We start from the raw sequence: 15045 nt of genomic DNA, 5'->3' as shown, positions 1-15045 counted from the left end.
TGCCTGTCCCGCTGGTTGGCTGCGTCTACCACCAGGGTTCCCGGGGCCAGGTGAGTGAACAGATACCCGAACCCTTCGGCCGGGACATAATACTTTTTCTCAGCCACCTTTGATTTAGAGGCAACCAAGGAAGGTGTTTGCCACAGGGCCTTTACAATCTTAAGGACCATTTCGTGGACTGGTAAGGCCACTCTCACTGGGGTAGCTGCTGCCAGCACATTGAAGAGGGTATCATCGGCCTCTTCTAACTCCTTCACCTCCAGCCCCAAGTTAGAGGTCACCCTCTTGAGCAGCTCCTGGTGCGCCCTGAAATCCTCCAATGGTGCCCTGTGGTCCCGGGAGACTGCCTTATCCGGGGAGGAGGAAGAGGACTGCCAAGGCGCATCCTGCGGGTGCTCCCTCTCCTGACCAAGGGTTGCATCCATCGAGGGTCCCTCCATGGGATCCAACTCCTCGTCCAAGGAGTGGCGTCTACGGGCCTTCTCCTGTGCCTGAGGCACGGACTGCACCCCCGATGACAGGATGGATTGGGGCCCCAGCCCCATCTGGATACCCCATGGGGCCCAATAAGGCCATTGTTGCGACCATTGACCCTGGGGCCAACCCGGGGCTGACTGCGTCACAGGCTGAGACGCTTTGTGGGGACTTCAGCTCTCCCGACAACTGTCCCCCTGGGACACCCCGAGCAACTGGACCGGTGGTGCCGTGCATGTCCTCGGTCCCGGGCACCCTTCCGTGCCAGGGATCACCCTCTTGAGGTCTCTGACCCAGAGGACGACGATGACCGCCTCTGTCGCCACGAGTGGTGCCGGCGAGCAGAGTCTCGCTCCGAAGAACTCGAGGTACCAGAGCATCGTCTTGGTACCAATGACTTCCGGTACCACTCGGCCTTCGGTGACAGAGACTGATGCTGCTCCGAACTCTGCGGTGCCAAGCCGGACTCCGGTGACCGGGTTCTGCGTCAGGCACTGTGCAGTGCCAGGTCCTCTGACGGTGACCGGGTTCTGCACTGCCTCGGTGCGGGTGAACTTCTCGGTGCCAGGGGTCTGGAGCAGGAGCTGTCCGAGCGCCGCGTGGCAGATGTCGACCGGTGCCACCTCTTGGCATGCTCTGCCTCCAGTGCCAGGGACTGATGTTGGCGCCGAGAGGGAGACTCCTCACCCTGAGTCGAAGCAGGCTGGCTCACCAACGCTGACCTGGAGCGACTGCTGGGGGAGCATCCTCGCTCTACCCCCAGTGGCTGTCTGGCAGGAGATCTTCCTCCCTGTACCGGGGATCTCCACCGCCCTTCTGGGGTACCCAACACAGGTTTGCCCCGGACATCAGCCCCTTCTCCCTCAGAAGAGGGGAAGGGGGGGGGCGTGGAGGCGGCAGAGGCAAGGCCAACAAGGCTCTTGCAGCCTGAAAAGCTTCCGGTATCGACGGCGTCAGCAAGGGCACTCTCCCATTCCCAGGAGTCGGGGGAGGCTCCCTGGCCAGAGATGCAGGCACCGGAGAAGACTCGACAGGCCGGGTTCGGTGCATCTCCGCACTCAACCCTGCCCATACCAACGGCGCAGGGGAGTGTCTGTGCTCCACGTGCTTCTTCTTCCTCTTCGGCACCGGCGATGTTGCTCAGTGCCGAATCAAGGCCGGTGCCAGCGGTGCGCTCTGCACCAAGATCACGCTTGGTGCCGAGGTGGAGCAGGCCGGCTCGGACACTAGGCAGAGCACTGCCTCTATGAGCAGGGCTTTTAACTGTATCTCTTGGTCCTTCTGAGTCCTCAGTTTAAAAACCTTGCAAATCTTGCATGTATCTTTCCTGGGCGCTTCCTCCAAGCACTTAAGGCACCGGTCATGGGGGTCGCTGAGCAGGAAGGCCTTCCTGCAGGAGGCACACAGCTTGAATCCCAGCGATGGGGCATAGCCCTGCCGCTCTAAGTCTCCACTGGGCCTTGCTTATCTAACTACACTTAATCACTTAACTACTTAGAATAACAAACAGTTCAAAGAAGGGGACTAGAACTTGCTGAGTGTAAGGCTAGTTCCAGCAACCATCACGGGCAGAAAGAAGGGACTGAGGGGGCTTAGGGCCGGCAGTGCCTCATATACCGCAGCATGGGTGCAGGGCTCCAGGGGGCACCAGAGCCGGCCCTACGGGATCTGCTAAGGGGAAAAAGGTTCCGGGAACCGTGCATGGTGGGGTGCACTCACCTATAGTGGAATGGACATGATCAATCACTCGAAGAAGAATCAACCATTTCATATATTCTTCTTGAGATATTTACACAAGTCATTAAAAAAAAAAGTGGGCATTAGTGGTATTGGAAACAGTTTGCATATAAAAGGGCACCAAAGTTTGGCCAATCGGGAAAGATTTTAATACTACTTCAGACCACGTCTGCCAGCAAACTCCTGAAGAAGGTGAAAGATGATAGCTTGAATAACCTGACAGGCCAAGTCCATTTGCTAGAGAATTAAATTCAGGAGTTGTCCCAGTTCTGACACCTCATTTTCAGTACTGCTCTAACCATCACCAGCTCCTCCCTTTTCCAGCATTGTATTTGTAATCATAAGCATAGGCAACCAGATAAGCACGTTGTCGGTGTCCGAGGAACAAAACATCCACAGTTCCTACCTTTTGAAGTTGCCGCTGCCGTGCCCCGCCACCTAAAGGGTGTATAACCAGTCTATGGTTTCCTGATACAAATACAAAATAAAAGACAGATGTGGGGAATGCTTCTCTTCCTATGCTTAGATGCCAAGCCATATTTCTAGACCACTGTGAGCAGGCTCCTTTCCCAACCTGTGCTTACCACACAGTCCACAAGTCCAAACTCACTCCTTTCCTGGAATGTGGCTTTATTAGCCAAAGCAGTCAAAAATATGGGAGGAAAATTTAGTTCACTCCTTCTCTCCAAGTTTGGTAGAATTCCTCTCTCAGTACTGTTCCATCCAGGACCTAGAGCCTCTTTCCCACCTCCATTATAGCCCCATGAGATAACAAGGCATCTGTACCAATGAATCAGTATCAGCTACCTTAACTCTTTCCCAGGAGCATCAACACCTGCTAATGGAGTGCAGGGTTTCAGGCAAACATTCCCCACCTGCTATCCAAGTCAATTCCTAACATTCCTTAATCAAAAGGATCTTCTCTAACCTTTGGCTCTACCATCGTAAGTCAGACACACTAATCACCTTACAATTTTCTGTAAGAAAAAATTAGTTCTATTTGGAGTAGATTCTCGCATTAATTGTATACCAAGCCTTGGAGACAATGAAATTATCCTGGGTACAAAATAAAGTATCAAATACTGAATTCCTCCCTTAGGGTTTTCTGGCCAAAACCTGAATTCCAAAAAATACTTTCAGAGTACTTACAGCTCTCCACTGCAAGTATCGTCAGGGAACTGATTAAGGCTGTCACCAGGCCATTTGTGGCATGGACCTTATACCCAAGAGCACTTACTACACCTACATTCTCTTGATCACCCTCAAAAGCCCAAAGTGCTTTGTTCTCTTGCTGGGTGAGCCAGCTAGCCATGGCCTCAGAGAAATGCCACTGATTCTGAGACGTTGTCTTAAACCACAGAATATTTCATTAATAAAGTAGCACTGGAGTGGGACAGACTATGGTCAGTGTCATCACACAGACACGCACCATCTTTCTCTCCCAAATGAAGACACACACACCTGTGACCAGGACTCCAAGCTAAATTTATCGACTTATCCAGGATGCAACTTAATTGACTTCAGCAGAATTATGTCCACCTACCCCAGCTGTTAAGTTGACCCAGGTTCAAATCTCCATCACCATTTGAAATTCTTTTTTCCATTGGTTGATACTTAGCCTCCTCCCACCATCATCCCCCACCAAGTGAAGCTGCATCTGTCTTCCAGGACTAGTCCTTAAGAGGCCTCAGTTCTTGAAGAAGGCAGAGCACCTTGCCTTAAACAGCAACTTGACATGGCAAATTTATCCCAATTGTAACTTCTCATTGTGGAGAGTGCAACTGATGTCAGTGGAACCAAACCAAAGTACTGTTCTGAACTGACTACATGAGCCACAGGGAACAGGATGGAGCGTCAGGAGGAAAGGTCAAGGGAAGGAGATGGAAGGTTAGCTAAGATGCCATAACTTGACTGAGTGTAAATGTAGGAGAGGGGACTACCTGCAGGAGAGGAAGGATTGGTCAGCTGACTAACGATCAGAATCTTGTGTTCAAACAACCTGTTAAATGGGTAGCCCTCCCTACTGAAGCTCTCCCAGATCCCAGCAGTAACAGTGAAGTGTAGCAGGAAGAAGTCAAAATATTGCATCAAAACGAAATTATTTGTAACAAACACAGCATACCCCACCATTTTTTGATTAAAAGGTTTATTCAAAACTGTAGATGAGAATTTACAAGTGTAGTTTAAGGATATGCATCACAGCTACATTTGAGGATACCAGATTTCTCCAATTAACTTGTCTACAAGACATACTTTGTCAAACAATGTGATCAGATTATCCCAAGTTGGTTACATGGCTATGGAAGAGAATCACATGTGATGCAAGAACAGTTAGAGCACAGAGTGTAAAATCAAAAGAACAAACTGGATTTTTTGTACACACTGGATCTCTTTGGAAACAGGGAAATTCTCTTCAAAAGAGCATATCTGTACAGCATCATTAGTAAATATTTTGCAATAAGTCAGAATTACTCTTTAAAAAATTTAAACATTAGCGCCAAATACTATTTGGCTATCCATTATACTTCTAAGGTAAAAACATTGGACTAACTGTTGAGGGTGTGTAAAGTATTCTCCTTTAGATGTAAATATACAGGGCTTGATTCAACAAAGTACTTAAACTGAAATCAATGAGAGACTTAAACGGATGTTTAAAGTACTTCACTAAAGGGAGGGAGTTAAGCATATGGGTTTAAGTACTTTGCTTAATCAGGGCCATATTCATTAAAGTACATTGAGGAAAATATATACACTATAGATTGGATTATGTGGGAGAAATATTCCTCTGTTAAGATGAAAGAGTCCTGTGCTGGTGCATGCGAACAGGGTCTGATACTGTTCCCACTGATTTCATTGGGAGTAGGATCAAGCTTATAGCAATTTAATTATGACATTTCATTTCCTGCTCACAATCACAATGGATGTGTGTAAGTAAGTGGCAGTGACGTTTCATTTTCACTGCATTCTTTGCCCCCACAATCACACACAATGAAATTCATCTGATTTGTACAAGCATAATGTTAAAATTCAATGTGCAATTCACAATATAAAGTTCAATATTTGAAACACTGGTCCTTTTTTAGTTCGTTTATTAAGCAAATTCAAGAACTATGGAATATCATGATAATATATACAGTACTTCATCAGACACTGGAAAAAAGCTTCCAAGAAATATATTCTTTTGGCTTCTAAAATTATTAATTTTCTCCATAAATTAATGTGTGATTAAAAAAAGAACAAACTTAACATTGCTGCCATCTGTCATACATATCTAAATACAAAAGGAAACCTTTAATACAACTGTCTGCCCCAAAACTAGTTAAACCATTTAAATAAGTTAGTTTGCAACAGCTATTATATCCAGGTATCCAGACACCTGGGTATGGAATATTCCCATCTGTTCAAAGGAATTTGCATTTTGTTAACATAACCCACTATATGATAGTGAACTAAATACTTTTGTTTCATAGAAACAACTAACATTTGCCTCCACTTGACAAATGGTCTATTTACAGATACATTAGGACTGCCTAACTGACAGTGAGTGTACTGAACTCCAAGACACATGGAGTTTAATATGGTGAAGCTCTTTGCTGAACTGCCTTCCCCTTCAGGATACGTCGTATCTGAAGAAAAGAGAGAGAGACACACAAAGATTAATATGCACCTTCCCATAGTGAATCAAACCCCAAACCTGTATCCCTTTATCTTGCTAACAGTGCTATCAACCTAGATTCTGAGCCCATTCACCCCAGTAACTTGCCCTGAAGCTAAATGATTTGCGCCACTGCAAATGGTCAGAATTACTATTAAGATTGTAAGCTCTTATTTGTTATAAGCATCTAGCACAGTGGGGATCTGGTCCTGCCTGGGGCTTCTAGATGCTACCACAATACAAATAAGAAATCAGGATCTAGTCCATATTCGCATAAGCAAAAATTGGGGCTTATGTGCTATGACACAGGGGGGAGAGGGGGCTAAATATTGGTTCTATGATCAAAAGTTTGAGAGGTAAAATAAACACTACAAATAACTTCTAGAATTCTGTGCATCTGACATGTTAAAGTTACATGTGATCCTGAACCTAAAAATGTAGATTCCTAGAGGAAATGGTATTTTCAATGATCTTTTCTAAAGATTAATATTTAATTATTTAAGGGAACGCTCAGGGTAATCATATTGGGGCAAATCCTGGTCCTATTGAAATCACCATCCTATTGTACTGAAAAGTGTAGAGTTGTACAAATTGGTTATAGTAAGTTTCTATGTGATTTTCCTTATGTCTTCAGAGAGATGCAAACTGAACTGTTAGATGCAAAATAATCCAATTCACTTTTCTGAAGATTCAATGACCATTCCTGAAACGAAGATCAGCCTATTACTCTCTACACTACTAGCCTTCTGACTCCCCAGGAAACTTAACAGCTTTTAAGGGCTTCAAGCTTTACATTTAGCAACTAGAAGAGTGTCCCAATGAGGGAAAAGGCTATTGGAATAGGCAACTATCCCTTTCAAAATGGTCAGACTATTCTTCTCTCTTCGGAAACCAGACAGAGAGAATCTCATGGTAATCCCTCTCAATTTCAGCTCAGAAATGTGTTGATAGCGGATTCTCCCATTCAGCTTCTTAAGAGAGGGAGGGCTTCTGGGGAACACAGTCACTGATTTGTATCAATTGCTCACCAACCCCAGGAAAAAAGGACTGAGATTTTGAAGGGTTTTTTTTTACCTGTTCTCCTACAGGGCCATCAGGAACCAGATGAACTGGCTGCTCATTCTCCAAGTTTCTAGCACTTGGATCAGCTCCCTTTCGCATCAGCAGACGAACTGCATCCAACTGAGTCACCCGATACTGCAGACTGGCAGCCACATGGAGTGCTGTGTTGCCACTGTAAGCCTGGTGAAGACAAGAGAGTAACAATATTAAGGAGAGGAAGGTTTATGAATTGCAGCGTGCACATAACTCCATTAACAAACAACAACATTCTACGCTACTGCTGCTGAATTCAAGGAATATACTATACCTTTGCATTAACGAAAGAGAGGCAGTTGGGTAGATCCAAAAAGAAACGAATAAGCTCCAGATTGGCTTCTTCCGCTGCCAAATGCAGAGCTGAGCGACCACTTTTACGATCCTATCCGAAAAGCAAAACAAACTTTCAGTATTACACATTGGATGTCTGGGGGTTCCACTGTGAGAGAACAAATATACATGGACATTTAAAACAAGGGGAAATAAGACAGTCATGGGAAAGATTACCTGCCTTTCCTACCCCCACTTGTATTGTAATCCCGTGAACAGATTGAAAATTAATTCACACTAAAGCAGAGTTAATTCTTTCGAAGGTAACTATTCTAATTTAACACACAGTGGGCCACATCCAGTGTTAACACCACTATAGTTCTATTAAAGCCAGGGGAGCTATGACAATTTTCACCTGACGACAATCTGGCCCACTACGTACTTGAACTGGATCAGCATTTAATTAAAATCCAAAATTTCAAGAACAGTGAAAAATCCATAATAACAATACTAGTTTTTCAAACTGCTTCTAATGACTTTCCCTTTTCATAAGACAATTACTGGCACAGCAAAAATTAGTTCATCTAAAAATCAAGCTACCATTCCCCTCTCCCAACACATCATTTGCACTGTTTGGCCTGAATAAATGTAATGTTCCTATTCCAATTACATAGGTCCTACAGTGCTTCATTTGTAATCATTGAGTCTTTTCACTTGGAGCACTCTCTCAAATACCAGTCAGTACCTAGGTTAAGGAACTATTGCTCTTACTTTTGCTTCTACGGAGGCTCCCATTTGGATCAGAAACTTGATGGTGTCTACCAGGCTCTTGTTTTTCAACAGAAGCTCCTGGACTTCAGGAGTGTGAGGCGGCTGACTGTTCCGGAGTTCATGCACCACAGCGTTATGGGCCAGCACCGCACAGTGCAAAGCTGTCAACCCTTAAAATTTAAAAAAAAATTCAATGAGCAAACAGGAAAGAACCCACTTGACAGGCTGCTTGTTTCAAAGGGATAATTAAGAAACTTTGTCCCTTCCATGGTTCAGCTTTTCTCTCTAACACCAGATGTCCCTGTGCTGCACTGTGTTTGTGATGTCAGTCCCTGAAGGAGTTAAACAGTAACTTGTTTCCATTAGGCAAGTAATGGAAGAACTGATTTTCAAATAATTGTTAACCATTTAGTCTAACATAAGTTGTGTAACAGAACAAGTTTCAATTTAAACAGCTGTCAGCTGAGTTTATGGTAATTCCTTTATTCTGTATTTCTTATTCTTTCCTTGATGCTCAGACACACCACAGGTGATTAGATTAGAACTAGACAGATCCACATTTTGTATGAAAAGCATTTACTCTGGATTAATGTTTAAAATGTATAAGTCAAGTATAATCCAAAAAAACAAGTTCTTGATAGAAACTAACGTAGGTTCTACTTGCTTAGGAAAACCTAGCTGATGTGCTAATTGCAATGATCTTCAGTTGGGAAAGAAAAATTTGATGTGACTGGCTTTATTGCTTCTTGCCCACATTTGTATCAGCAACTACAAAAACACAACAATACCCAGCAACTCTGGATTAAAAACTCATAGCTGCTCACCATCATAGTTTGTTGCCTCAATGTCCATATACTGGCTACTTCCAATGGCTCCCTTCTGGATTGCCTGCAAAAGTGGGCATGAAGTACTCATTAGTTCAATCCAAAAGACATACAGGTAACTAAAGCATTTATAACACCTTGCTAGAACAGTGCGTTGGGAATAAAAAGGCCAATCATAATAATAATAGAGAACAGAGAATACTCCCTTTATTTTCTAAAGGTATTACAGAATTCTACAGTAATAGCCTAATATACTGTAGATAATCTTAGAGCAAACTGCAGTGTTTTAGGCCATTAGTGTAAGAGCTTGTGGATAATATTTTGGCAGTGCAGAGGATTGTTTTCAGAGTTTTCTAGGAAGGCTCATACAAGAATGTAAAGCCATTAGGGTTAAGGAGGCAGGCAAAGGGAAGAGCTTCATAACCTCTCTTTCTGTCTCTTACCTGAAGGACTTGGGAATGCCCCTTCTCAGCACAAACGTGCAATGGTGTTCTACCCCAGCAGTCTGTGGTGTTCACTTGGGCCCCCAGGCTAACCAAGTCCTGAACAATAAGATGCTGATTGGCCGCCACAGCCACCTGAAAGGCACTCTGCAAATATCGAGAAGCAAAGTTAACATATTAGTTATCCGTTATCTCCCAAGAAACAGGGACTAAAAGTACCCCCAATGTAAACTATTAATAAAGCAATACTTATGGACACTGAGAAGCTGGGCCAGGCAACTCCAAGAAGATAACCCAGAACCAGTAAAATCATCCCCTGAACTGGGGACAGCTCACGGTTAATATTAGTATGCAGATTCAACCTCAAGATTAATATTAACAAATCATTCCACCACAGTTTGGAAATGTACAGCATTTAGTAGCACATACGAAAGGCTGGGACATGGAGAACCTCACCTGGCCATTGTGTTCTTTAATATCCAACATGTGCAGAGCAGCCATCTTTCTAGCAAGAACATAGGAAAGAGCCCGTCGGCCCTGGGCAACAGCAATGTGAAGGAACCTGCAAGGAGGGGCACAAAGAGAGGGAGTTACTATTTAACTGTGCAAATGGGGGGCGAGGGCGGAGAGGATGTGTGCCCTTAGGGAAATACAAGTGCAGGATATACATAATACAAGCATCCCACGTTCGGTGACTTCATGCAATTTGTGCTTTTGTTTTACTTCACGTAAGTGCTGATCTACAGCAGACTCTGGAACAGTGAAATCACATGGAATGCTGGGTACCAGCAACATTACTATACCACCTTTACTTGAAAGGCGAACCCATCGCATTCTCAATATGCGCCCACTAATACGTGAAAAGAAACCCATTCCAACCAAACAATTCGTCTACTGTCAAACAAAAAAAAAAAAAAAAAAAAAAACTACACATTTCAAATTTAGCAGTGGTAAAATAAACAGTACTCACGTGTCCCCATCTGAGTCTTTTGCAAGGATCTGCTCTTGAGAGATGTTAGCCAGTTTGTTTTCTTCCTGTTCCACTTGCCATTGAAAGAATGACTTGCCCAGCTGTGCTGTGTTTCTGACAAGACCTTGGTGTTGTAGAGAGATATTCAAAGTAGCCAGAGGTGAATTGTGTCCATCGAGCGTACTACAGCTATTACTTGGTACTAGATTGAAGTTCTGAGGGCATGTATTGACATCAGGCTGCTGATGGGCAGTGGCTAGAGGCTGGTGACGGTTGGATAGACTGTCTGAGCCTTCAGAATCATTCAAGAGAGATGCAAAACTTTGGGCTGGACAATACTGCAGTTCGTGGCTTTCAAAGACATTCTGTTGGTACGTAGGGGACTGGTCATTGCCAGAAAACGGCCTGTATTCCAGTACTGACTCGCGAGTATAGTTCTGTGGCAAATCCTGCGTCTGTGAGGAAGAAAACTGGTAATTCTGGGGTGAATCCAGCATTTGTTGAGGGCTGCTGGCTTGGAGGGCCTGGTACTTCTGAGACGGGGAGAAAACCTGTGCTCCTTGGATGTCCTGATATCGTTCCCCTGGTGCGTTATGGTTAGATATGGTGTGCAGCCAGCTGACCTGCACTGTATTCAGAGAAACAGGAGTCGACTCATTCTTAATATTTATAATGTTTTGAAGCATGTCAGAACCATTATGTTTTGGTTCATTTTTATGGGCATCCTCCATGTTATCCATAGAGGTTGGTGTTTGTGGTGGTGTCTGAAGAAAAAACACAAAACAAAAAATGTAAAATAATTATTTAACCAACCATTTCTTATTACACCAGCCCAGTGAGAAAATAATTTACTGTTAAATATTATAGAAATATTTACCAAGAGGTGAGTGTGGAAAGTAGTTGGTCTTTTGTAACTGGGTCCATCAGAGAGAGATTCATGAGCCTTTCTCTTACCACTATGAGCGAATATGTTCTTCAACTCTGTTAAAAGAAAATGCATTTACAATAAGTTTTTAGGTTACTCTTGCAAATATTCTAAAATATTTATACAGGTATTGAACAGGGGCATGCAAAAGTAAGAACATTCGTACCTGTAAACTGTTCGTAGTTCAATCCTTCTTGTGCCTATGTAAAAAAAATAAATACATTTAAAAAAAAAAAAAAAAGCCAAAACTAATTTAAAAACAGCGAAAAAAAATGCAGTACTACAAACACAAAATATCCCTTCTATGCCTTAAAGAAGTCCTAATAGGTGATGTCCTGACCATATTTTAATTTTCTAATCTCAATCATTAAAAGAAAAATCCAACTATTGTTAAAGATACTCTTATTAGAAGAGTTCTATAGAATTTTAGAGAAAATTATAACCTTTCAATAGGCTTTTGAACCATCTTATAGAATGTAATAGAGAATTACATCCAGGCTACAGAATCTGATGGGGTGGTTCAAATAACCTATACATTTTAATAAATTCCATAATATCTTAGCTTTCCATGCAATTTTCTCTATCAGCTTCATCCTTATTAAATTCTATAGGGCTTTTCCTAAGAAGCAAGTCTTCATGAGAGATTCTTATGGGCTGTCCACAAGAAATAAACAAAATCAGGACACCCTTCTAAGGTATTCCTTTCTCTGGGTTTCCAACATGTCTCATTTCCTCGGTTTCTATTAGATTGCAGTCTCCCCAGAGAACACACTACGCCTTCACTCTTGAGTCCTGTACAGCACTGAGCAGATTGTCAGCTCTTACAAGCAAACTCCCCTCAACCCTTTCCAGAAGTCTATTAGATTTCACAGTGAGTTTTCATAATTTTAAATATAAGGGTGTGTTTATGTGCACTCCCTTTGGAAAATAATTGGAGAGAAAAATACCTTTGCTCACATGCACATCAGGAAGGGGCCAAATTTGGTTTTGGTGTTATCAGTGCATCTCTTCATTAAGAGCTGAACCCACTTGACCCATACCAGCAAAAATATTGAATTACCTTGAATTCATCGGCAACATGGCCTGAGGACATCTGTTTGTTGCTTCTAATGTGCAACAGGAGCTCCTTCACTGAATTTTTCACACGAACCCCTTGGAAAGGTCCTCTGTGCTGCTTTCCTCCCCCCATGTGGTGTTCAACTGTTGGGACACAAAACAAAAACAAAATTAATGCACTGGCACAATTCCGACCCAAGGAGGCAAATCAAGAAACAACTGTGGAAAATAACCTGAAACTCTGCTTTCAACTGGCAATCCTTTGACACAAAAATATATTGCAAAGAGCCTTGCCAGCCAGTAATTGTTTCAGAAGAATGGAACCTGTTTGAATGCTATTCCTCCAAGATCTTCCAACCCCCTGCCCTCTTATTGGTTAAAAAGCTGGAAACAACATATCATCAGAGTGGCTAAAAGCGCTTGTCACAGAGGCATTTTCATAGGCACTGTACAAACACCAAAAAAAGAGATTGTCCCCTGCTCAAATCAATTCCATATTTTAAAAAATGGATGTCAAAATGCTACAGGGCTTTGTCTAATAATTTTCAGAATTACTTGTCTTTGTTATCTCCATAATGGCCAAAACTGCTGCTTTAAGAAAGAAAACTTGCACTGTACTTCTAAACAATTGTGACACTCCCTGCCTGACCTCTTCTGTCTCATAACCTCTGTAAAATTAAATCAGTTTTGAAGCTACAAAAACAGAAGTGGAAGACAGGAACTGATGACCTAAAGTATTCGACTTGCAAAAGGAAGTTATGTGACCTGATAAGGAAAGTACAGAGTCTAACGAATAAATCTATACGTCAGGAGAAAGAAAGAAAAAAAAAAACACCACAGCAGGCTAGAAATCAGGTCCCAAATTTTCCTGGCCAGCAGGAAAAGGAAATAAAGGGCTTGAGTCAAAGTCCACTGCTGTCAAGTAGGAGACTATGGGCTTCAAAGCACCTCATCCCAGCAGCCTCAGCTTTCCTTAGTCAGAGGACTAGTCAGAAGCAGGGCCTTTGAGCGGAGAGATGAAGTGGAAGATAGCCTTACAGGCCACCTCTACCCACAAAGATGATTTTTAGTTTTTAAAAAGACATTACAACCAAGATTATTAAAATAATGCTAATATGGTTAAACATTTCATGGAAAATAAAAATCAAACTTACAGGGGAAAAATCTAAGGATAATAATACAATAGATTATTTGGGGGTGGGGAGGGAAATAGTTATAGCATTCGGTATTAAAATGGAGGAGCAAATATTTTCAATGACTTGTTTTAAATAAACAAAAAGGCTGTTTCCAGATTGTAATGACATCCCACAAAAGCTTTTGACACCCTTACTCCTCAAACAGAATTCCACTGAAGTCAATGAGATTACTCATGTTAAGTAACACTTTACTCCAGAAGTAAAGGGTATTAAAAGTGTGGCCCAAAGGGCCTCATCCTCCGAGGTGCTGAGCACCTGCTCCGAAGTGCCAAGTGCCCTCCCCACCTACTGATCAGAGGCTGTTTTGCTCTGCTGAGCGCAGGGGATTTTGTCCCAGAAAGGATGCACTAGGTTAGAGGATGAATCATCCGATGCAAAACATCGTTCAAATGGGGAAGGGAACGTTAGGGTCAAAATAGGAGACAAGAGGCTTTCTGAAAGGCTTTCTTCCTAGCCGATGGTCTCAGCCACTCGCGGACAGTTCTGAATTCCCAGCCGCTCTTTTTCCAAGTACCCCTAGCTGCAACCAAGCTGCTTTATGCAGTGGCTGTGCACAGCCCTCCACTCCCGGCCAGTTCAAACCTGATTATTCTTATCCAGGCACAGCAGAAGGGAAAGGGCAGCAAAGAGAGCCCAGGACAAGCCCCGGGCAGACCCCGCTTGCCATCAGCTGCACCGGGTTTTGGTGGGTTTTCTGCAGAGGCATCACAACGACTGACATCTCCGGGGAGCTAGCGACACGCCCGGCCCGGCACTCGAGCGGCACAGGCGGCTCGGCTCGGCTCCCTGGAGACGGGCGCCCGCCGCGCCACGGTACCGGCGGAGGCCGCTTTCCGTCTGGCTCTCGGGCTCCAGGCGGGCGCGGCGCCTGCGGCTAACACACAACCCCCCTCCCAAGCCGCGTCCCGCCGGCTCCTGCTGCCCGGGGCCGGCTACGGCGCGTCTCTCCCCGGCCCAGGGGCAGCCCGCGGGGGAGGCGCCGGGAGCGGCGTGTTTACCTTGCAGCGCTGGGCACGTCCCGTCCAGCGAGTCCCGCTCGCCGCGGCTGCTGCTGCCGGAGAGCTGCGAGTCGGAGCCGGGCGAGCCCGGGGCGGAGTAAGGCGGCGAGCAGCTGCTGTCGCTGGAGTAGGGGGAGGCGCCGTAGAAATAGGCCAGGTTGAGCGGGCTGCTCATGGAGCCAGAGGCGCCGGCCGGCGCCTCCCGGCTGCTGTCCACGATCATGCTCCTCGGAGGGGAGGGCGAGAGCCGGGCGGGCGAGAGCCGGGCGCACTCCGCAGCGGGCGGAGAACAGCGTGTGTGGGCCGCGGGGGAGGCGGGCGGCGCCTCTTATAGCAGCTCCGCCCCGGCGGGGAGCGGGCCGGGGAGAAGCAGCAGGCGCGCCGCCCATTGGCCCGGCCGGGGCGTGACGCTCTGCCCAGGGCCGGCGTTCCCGTAAATGCCCAGCCTCTGGCCGCGAGCCAGGCCAGGGCGGGGACTCGCCGCGCTGGTGTCGGACCGAGCTGGAGGTGAATCATTAGCCTGAAGCCGCATAACACCCCCCCCACACACACACACACACCCACTCCAATCGCACAGCGAGTGTTTGTCCCGCTGGTACATTTCGTCCTGGCTGGAGCCGCCCTGGCT

General features: G+C 45.1%; 1 protein-coding gene across 2 annotated transcripts; it reads right to left on the bottom strand.

Annotated features, from left to right (window-relative positions):
- Nucleotides 1-4349: 4349 nt before the first annotated feature.
- Nucleotides 4350-14656, bottom strand: NFKBIZ (NFKB inhibitor zeta). 2 transcript variants are annotated; one of them, XM_067546180.1, is made up of 12 exons: nucleotides 14418-14654; nucleotides 12228-12367; nucleotides 11334-11367; nucleotides 11120-11223; nucleotides 10243-11006; nucleotides 9729-9834; nucleotides 9273-9419; nucleotides 8830-8893; nucleotides 8006-8175; nucleotides 7236-7346; nucleotides 6941-7108; nucleotides 4350-5837 (listed from the first exon to the last, which is right to left on the bottom strand). In XM_067546180.1, the coding sequence occupies exons 1-12, from the start codon at nucleotides 14638-14640 to the stop codon at nucleotides 5784-5786; spliced, it is 2085 nt and encodes a 694-aa protein (XP_067402281.1). In that variant the 5' UTR covers nucleotides 14641-14654; the 3' UTR covers nucleotides 4350-5783. The 2 variants fall into 2 exon arrangements, with proteins under 2 accessions (XP_067402281.1, XP_067402280.1); XM_067546179.1 differs by having other exon boundaries at nucleotides 4350-7108; nucleotides 14418-14656.
- Between the last annotated feature and the right edge of the window lie 389 nt (nucleotides 14657-15045).

This window comes from Emydura macquarii, unplaced genomic scaffold, assembly GCF_026122565.2.
Source record: "Emydura macquarii macquarii isolate MOO-44397 ecotype Brisbane River unplaced genomic scaffold, CSIRO-AGI_Emac_v2 contig_1119, whole genome shotgun sequence".
Lineage (NCBI taxonomy): Eukaryota > Metazoa > Chordata > Testudines > Chelidae > Emydura > Emydura macquarii.
Note: the sequence above shows the minus strand (reverse complement) of the source record. Positions and strands in the feature narration are given on the sequence as shown.

Coding starts and splice junctions, on each gene's coding strand:
- NFKBIZ (XM_067546179.1), bottom strand. CDS start 14,640: ATGATCGTGGACAGCAGCCGGGAGGCGCCGGCCGGCGCCTCTGGCTCC. Junction 11,224..11,333: donor GAACTACGAACAGTTTACAG/GTACGAATGTTC, acceptor TTCTTTTAACAG/AGTTGAAGAACATATTCGCT. Junction 11,007..11,119: donor CTTTCCACACTCACCTCTTG/GTAAATATTTCT, acceptor TTTTTTCTTCAG/ACACCACCACAAACACCAAC.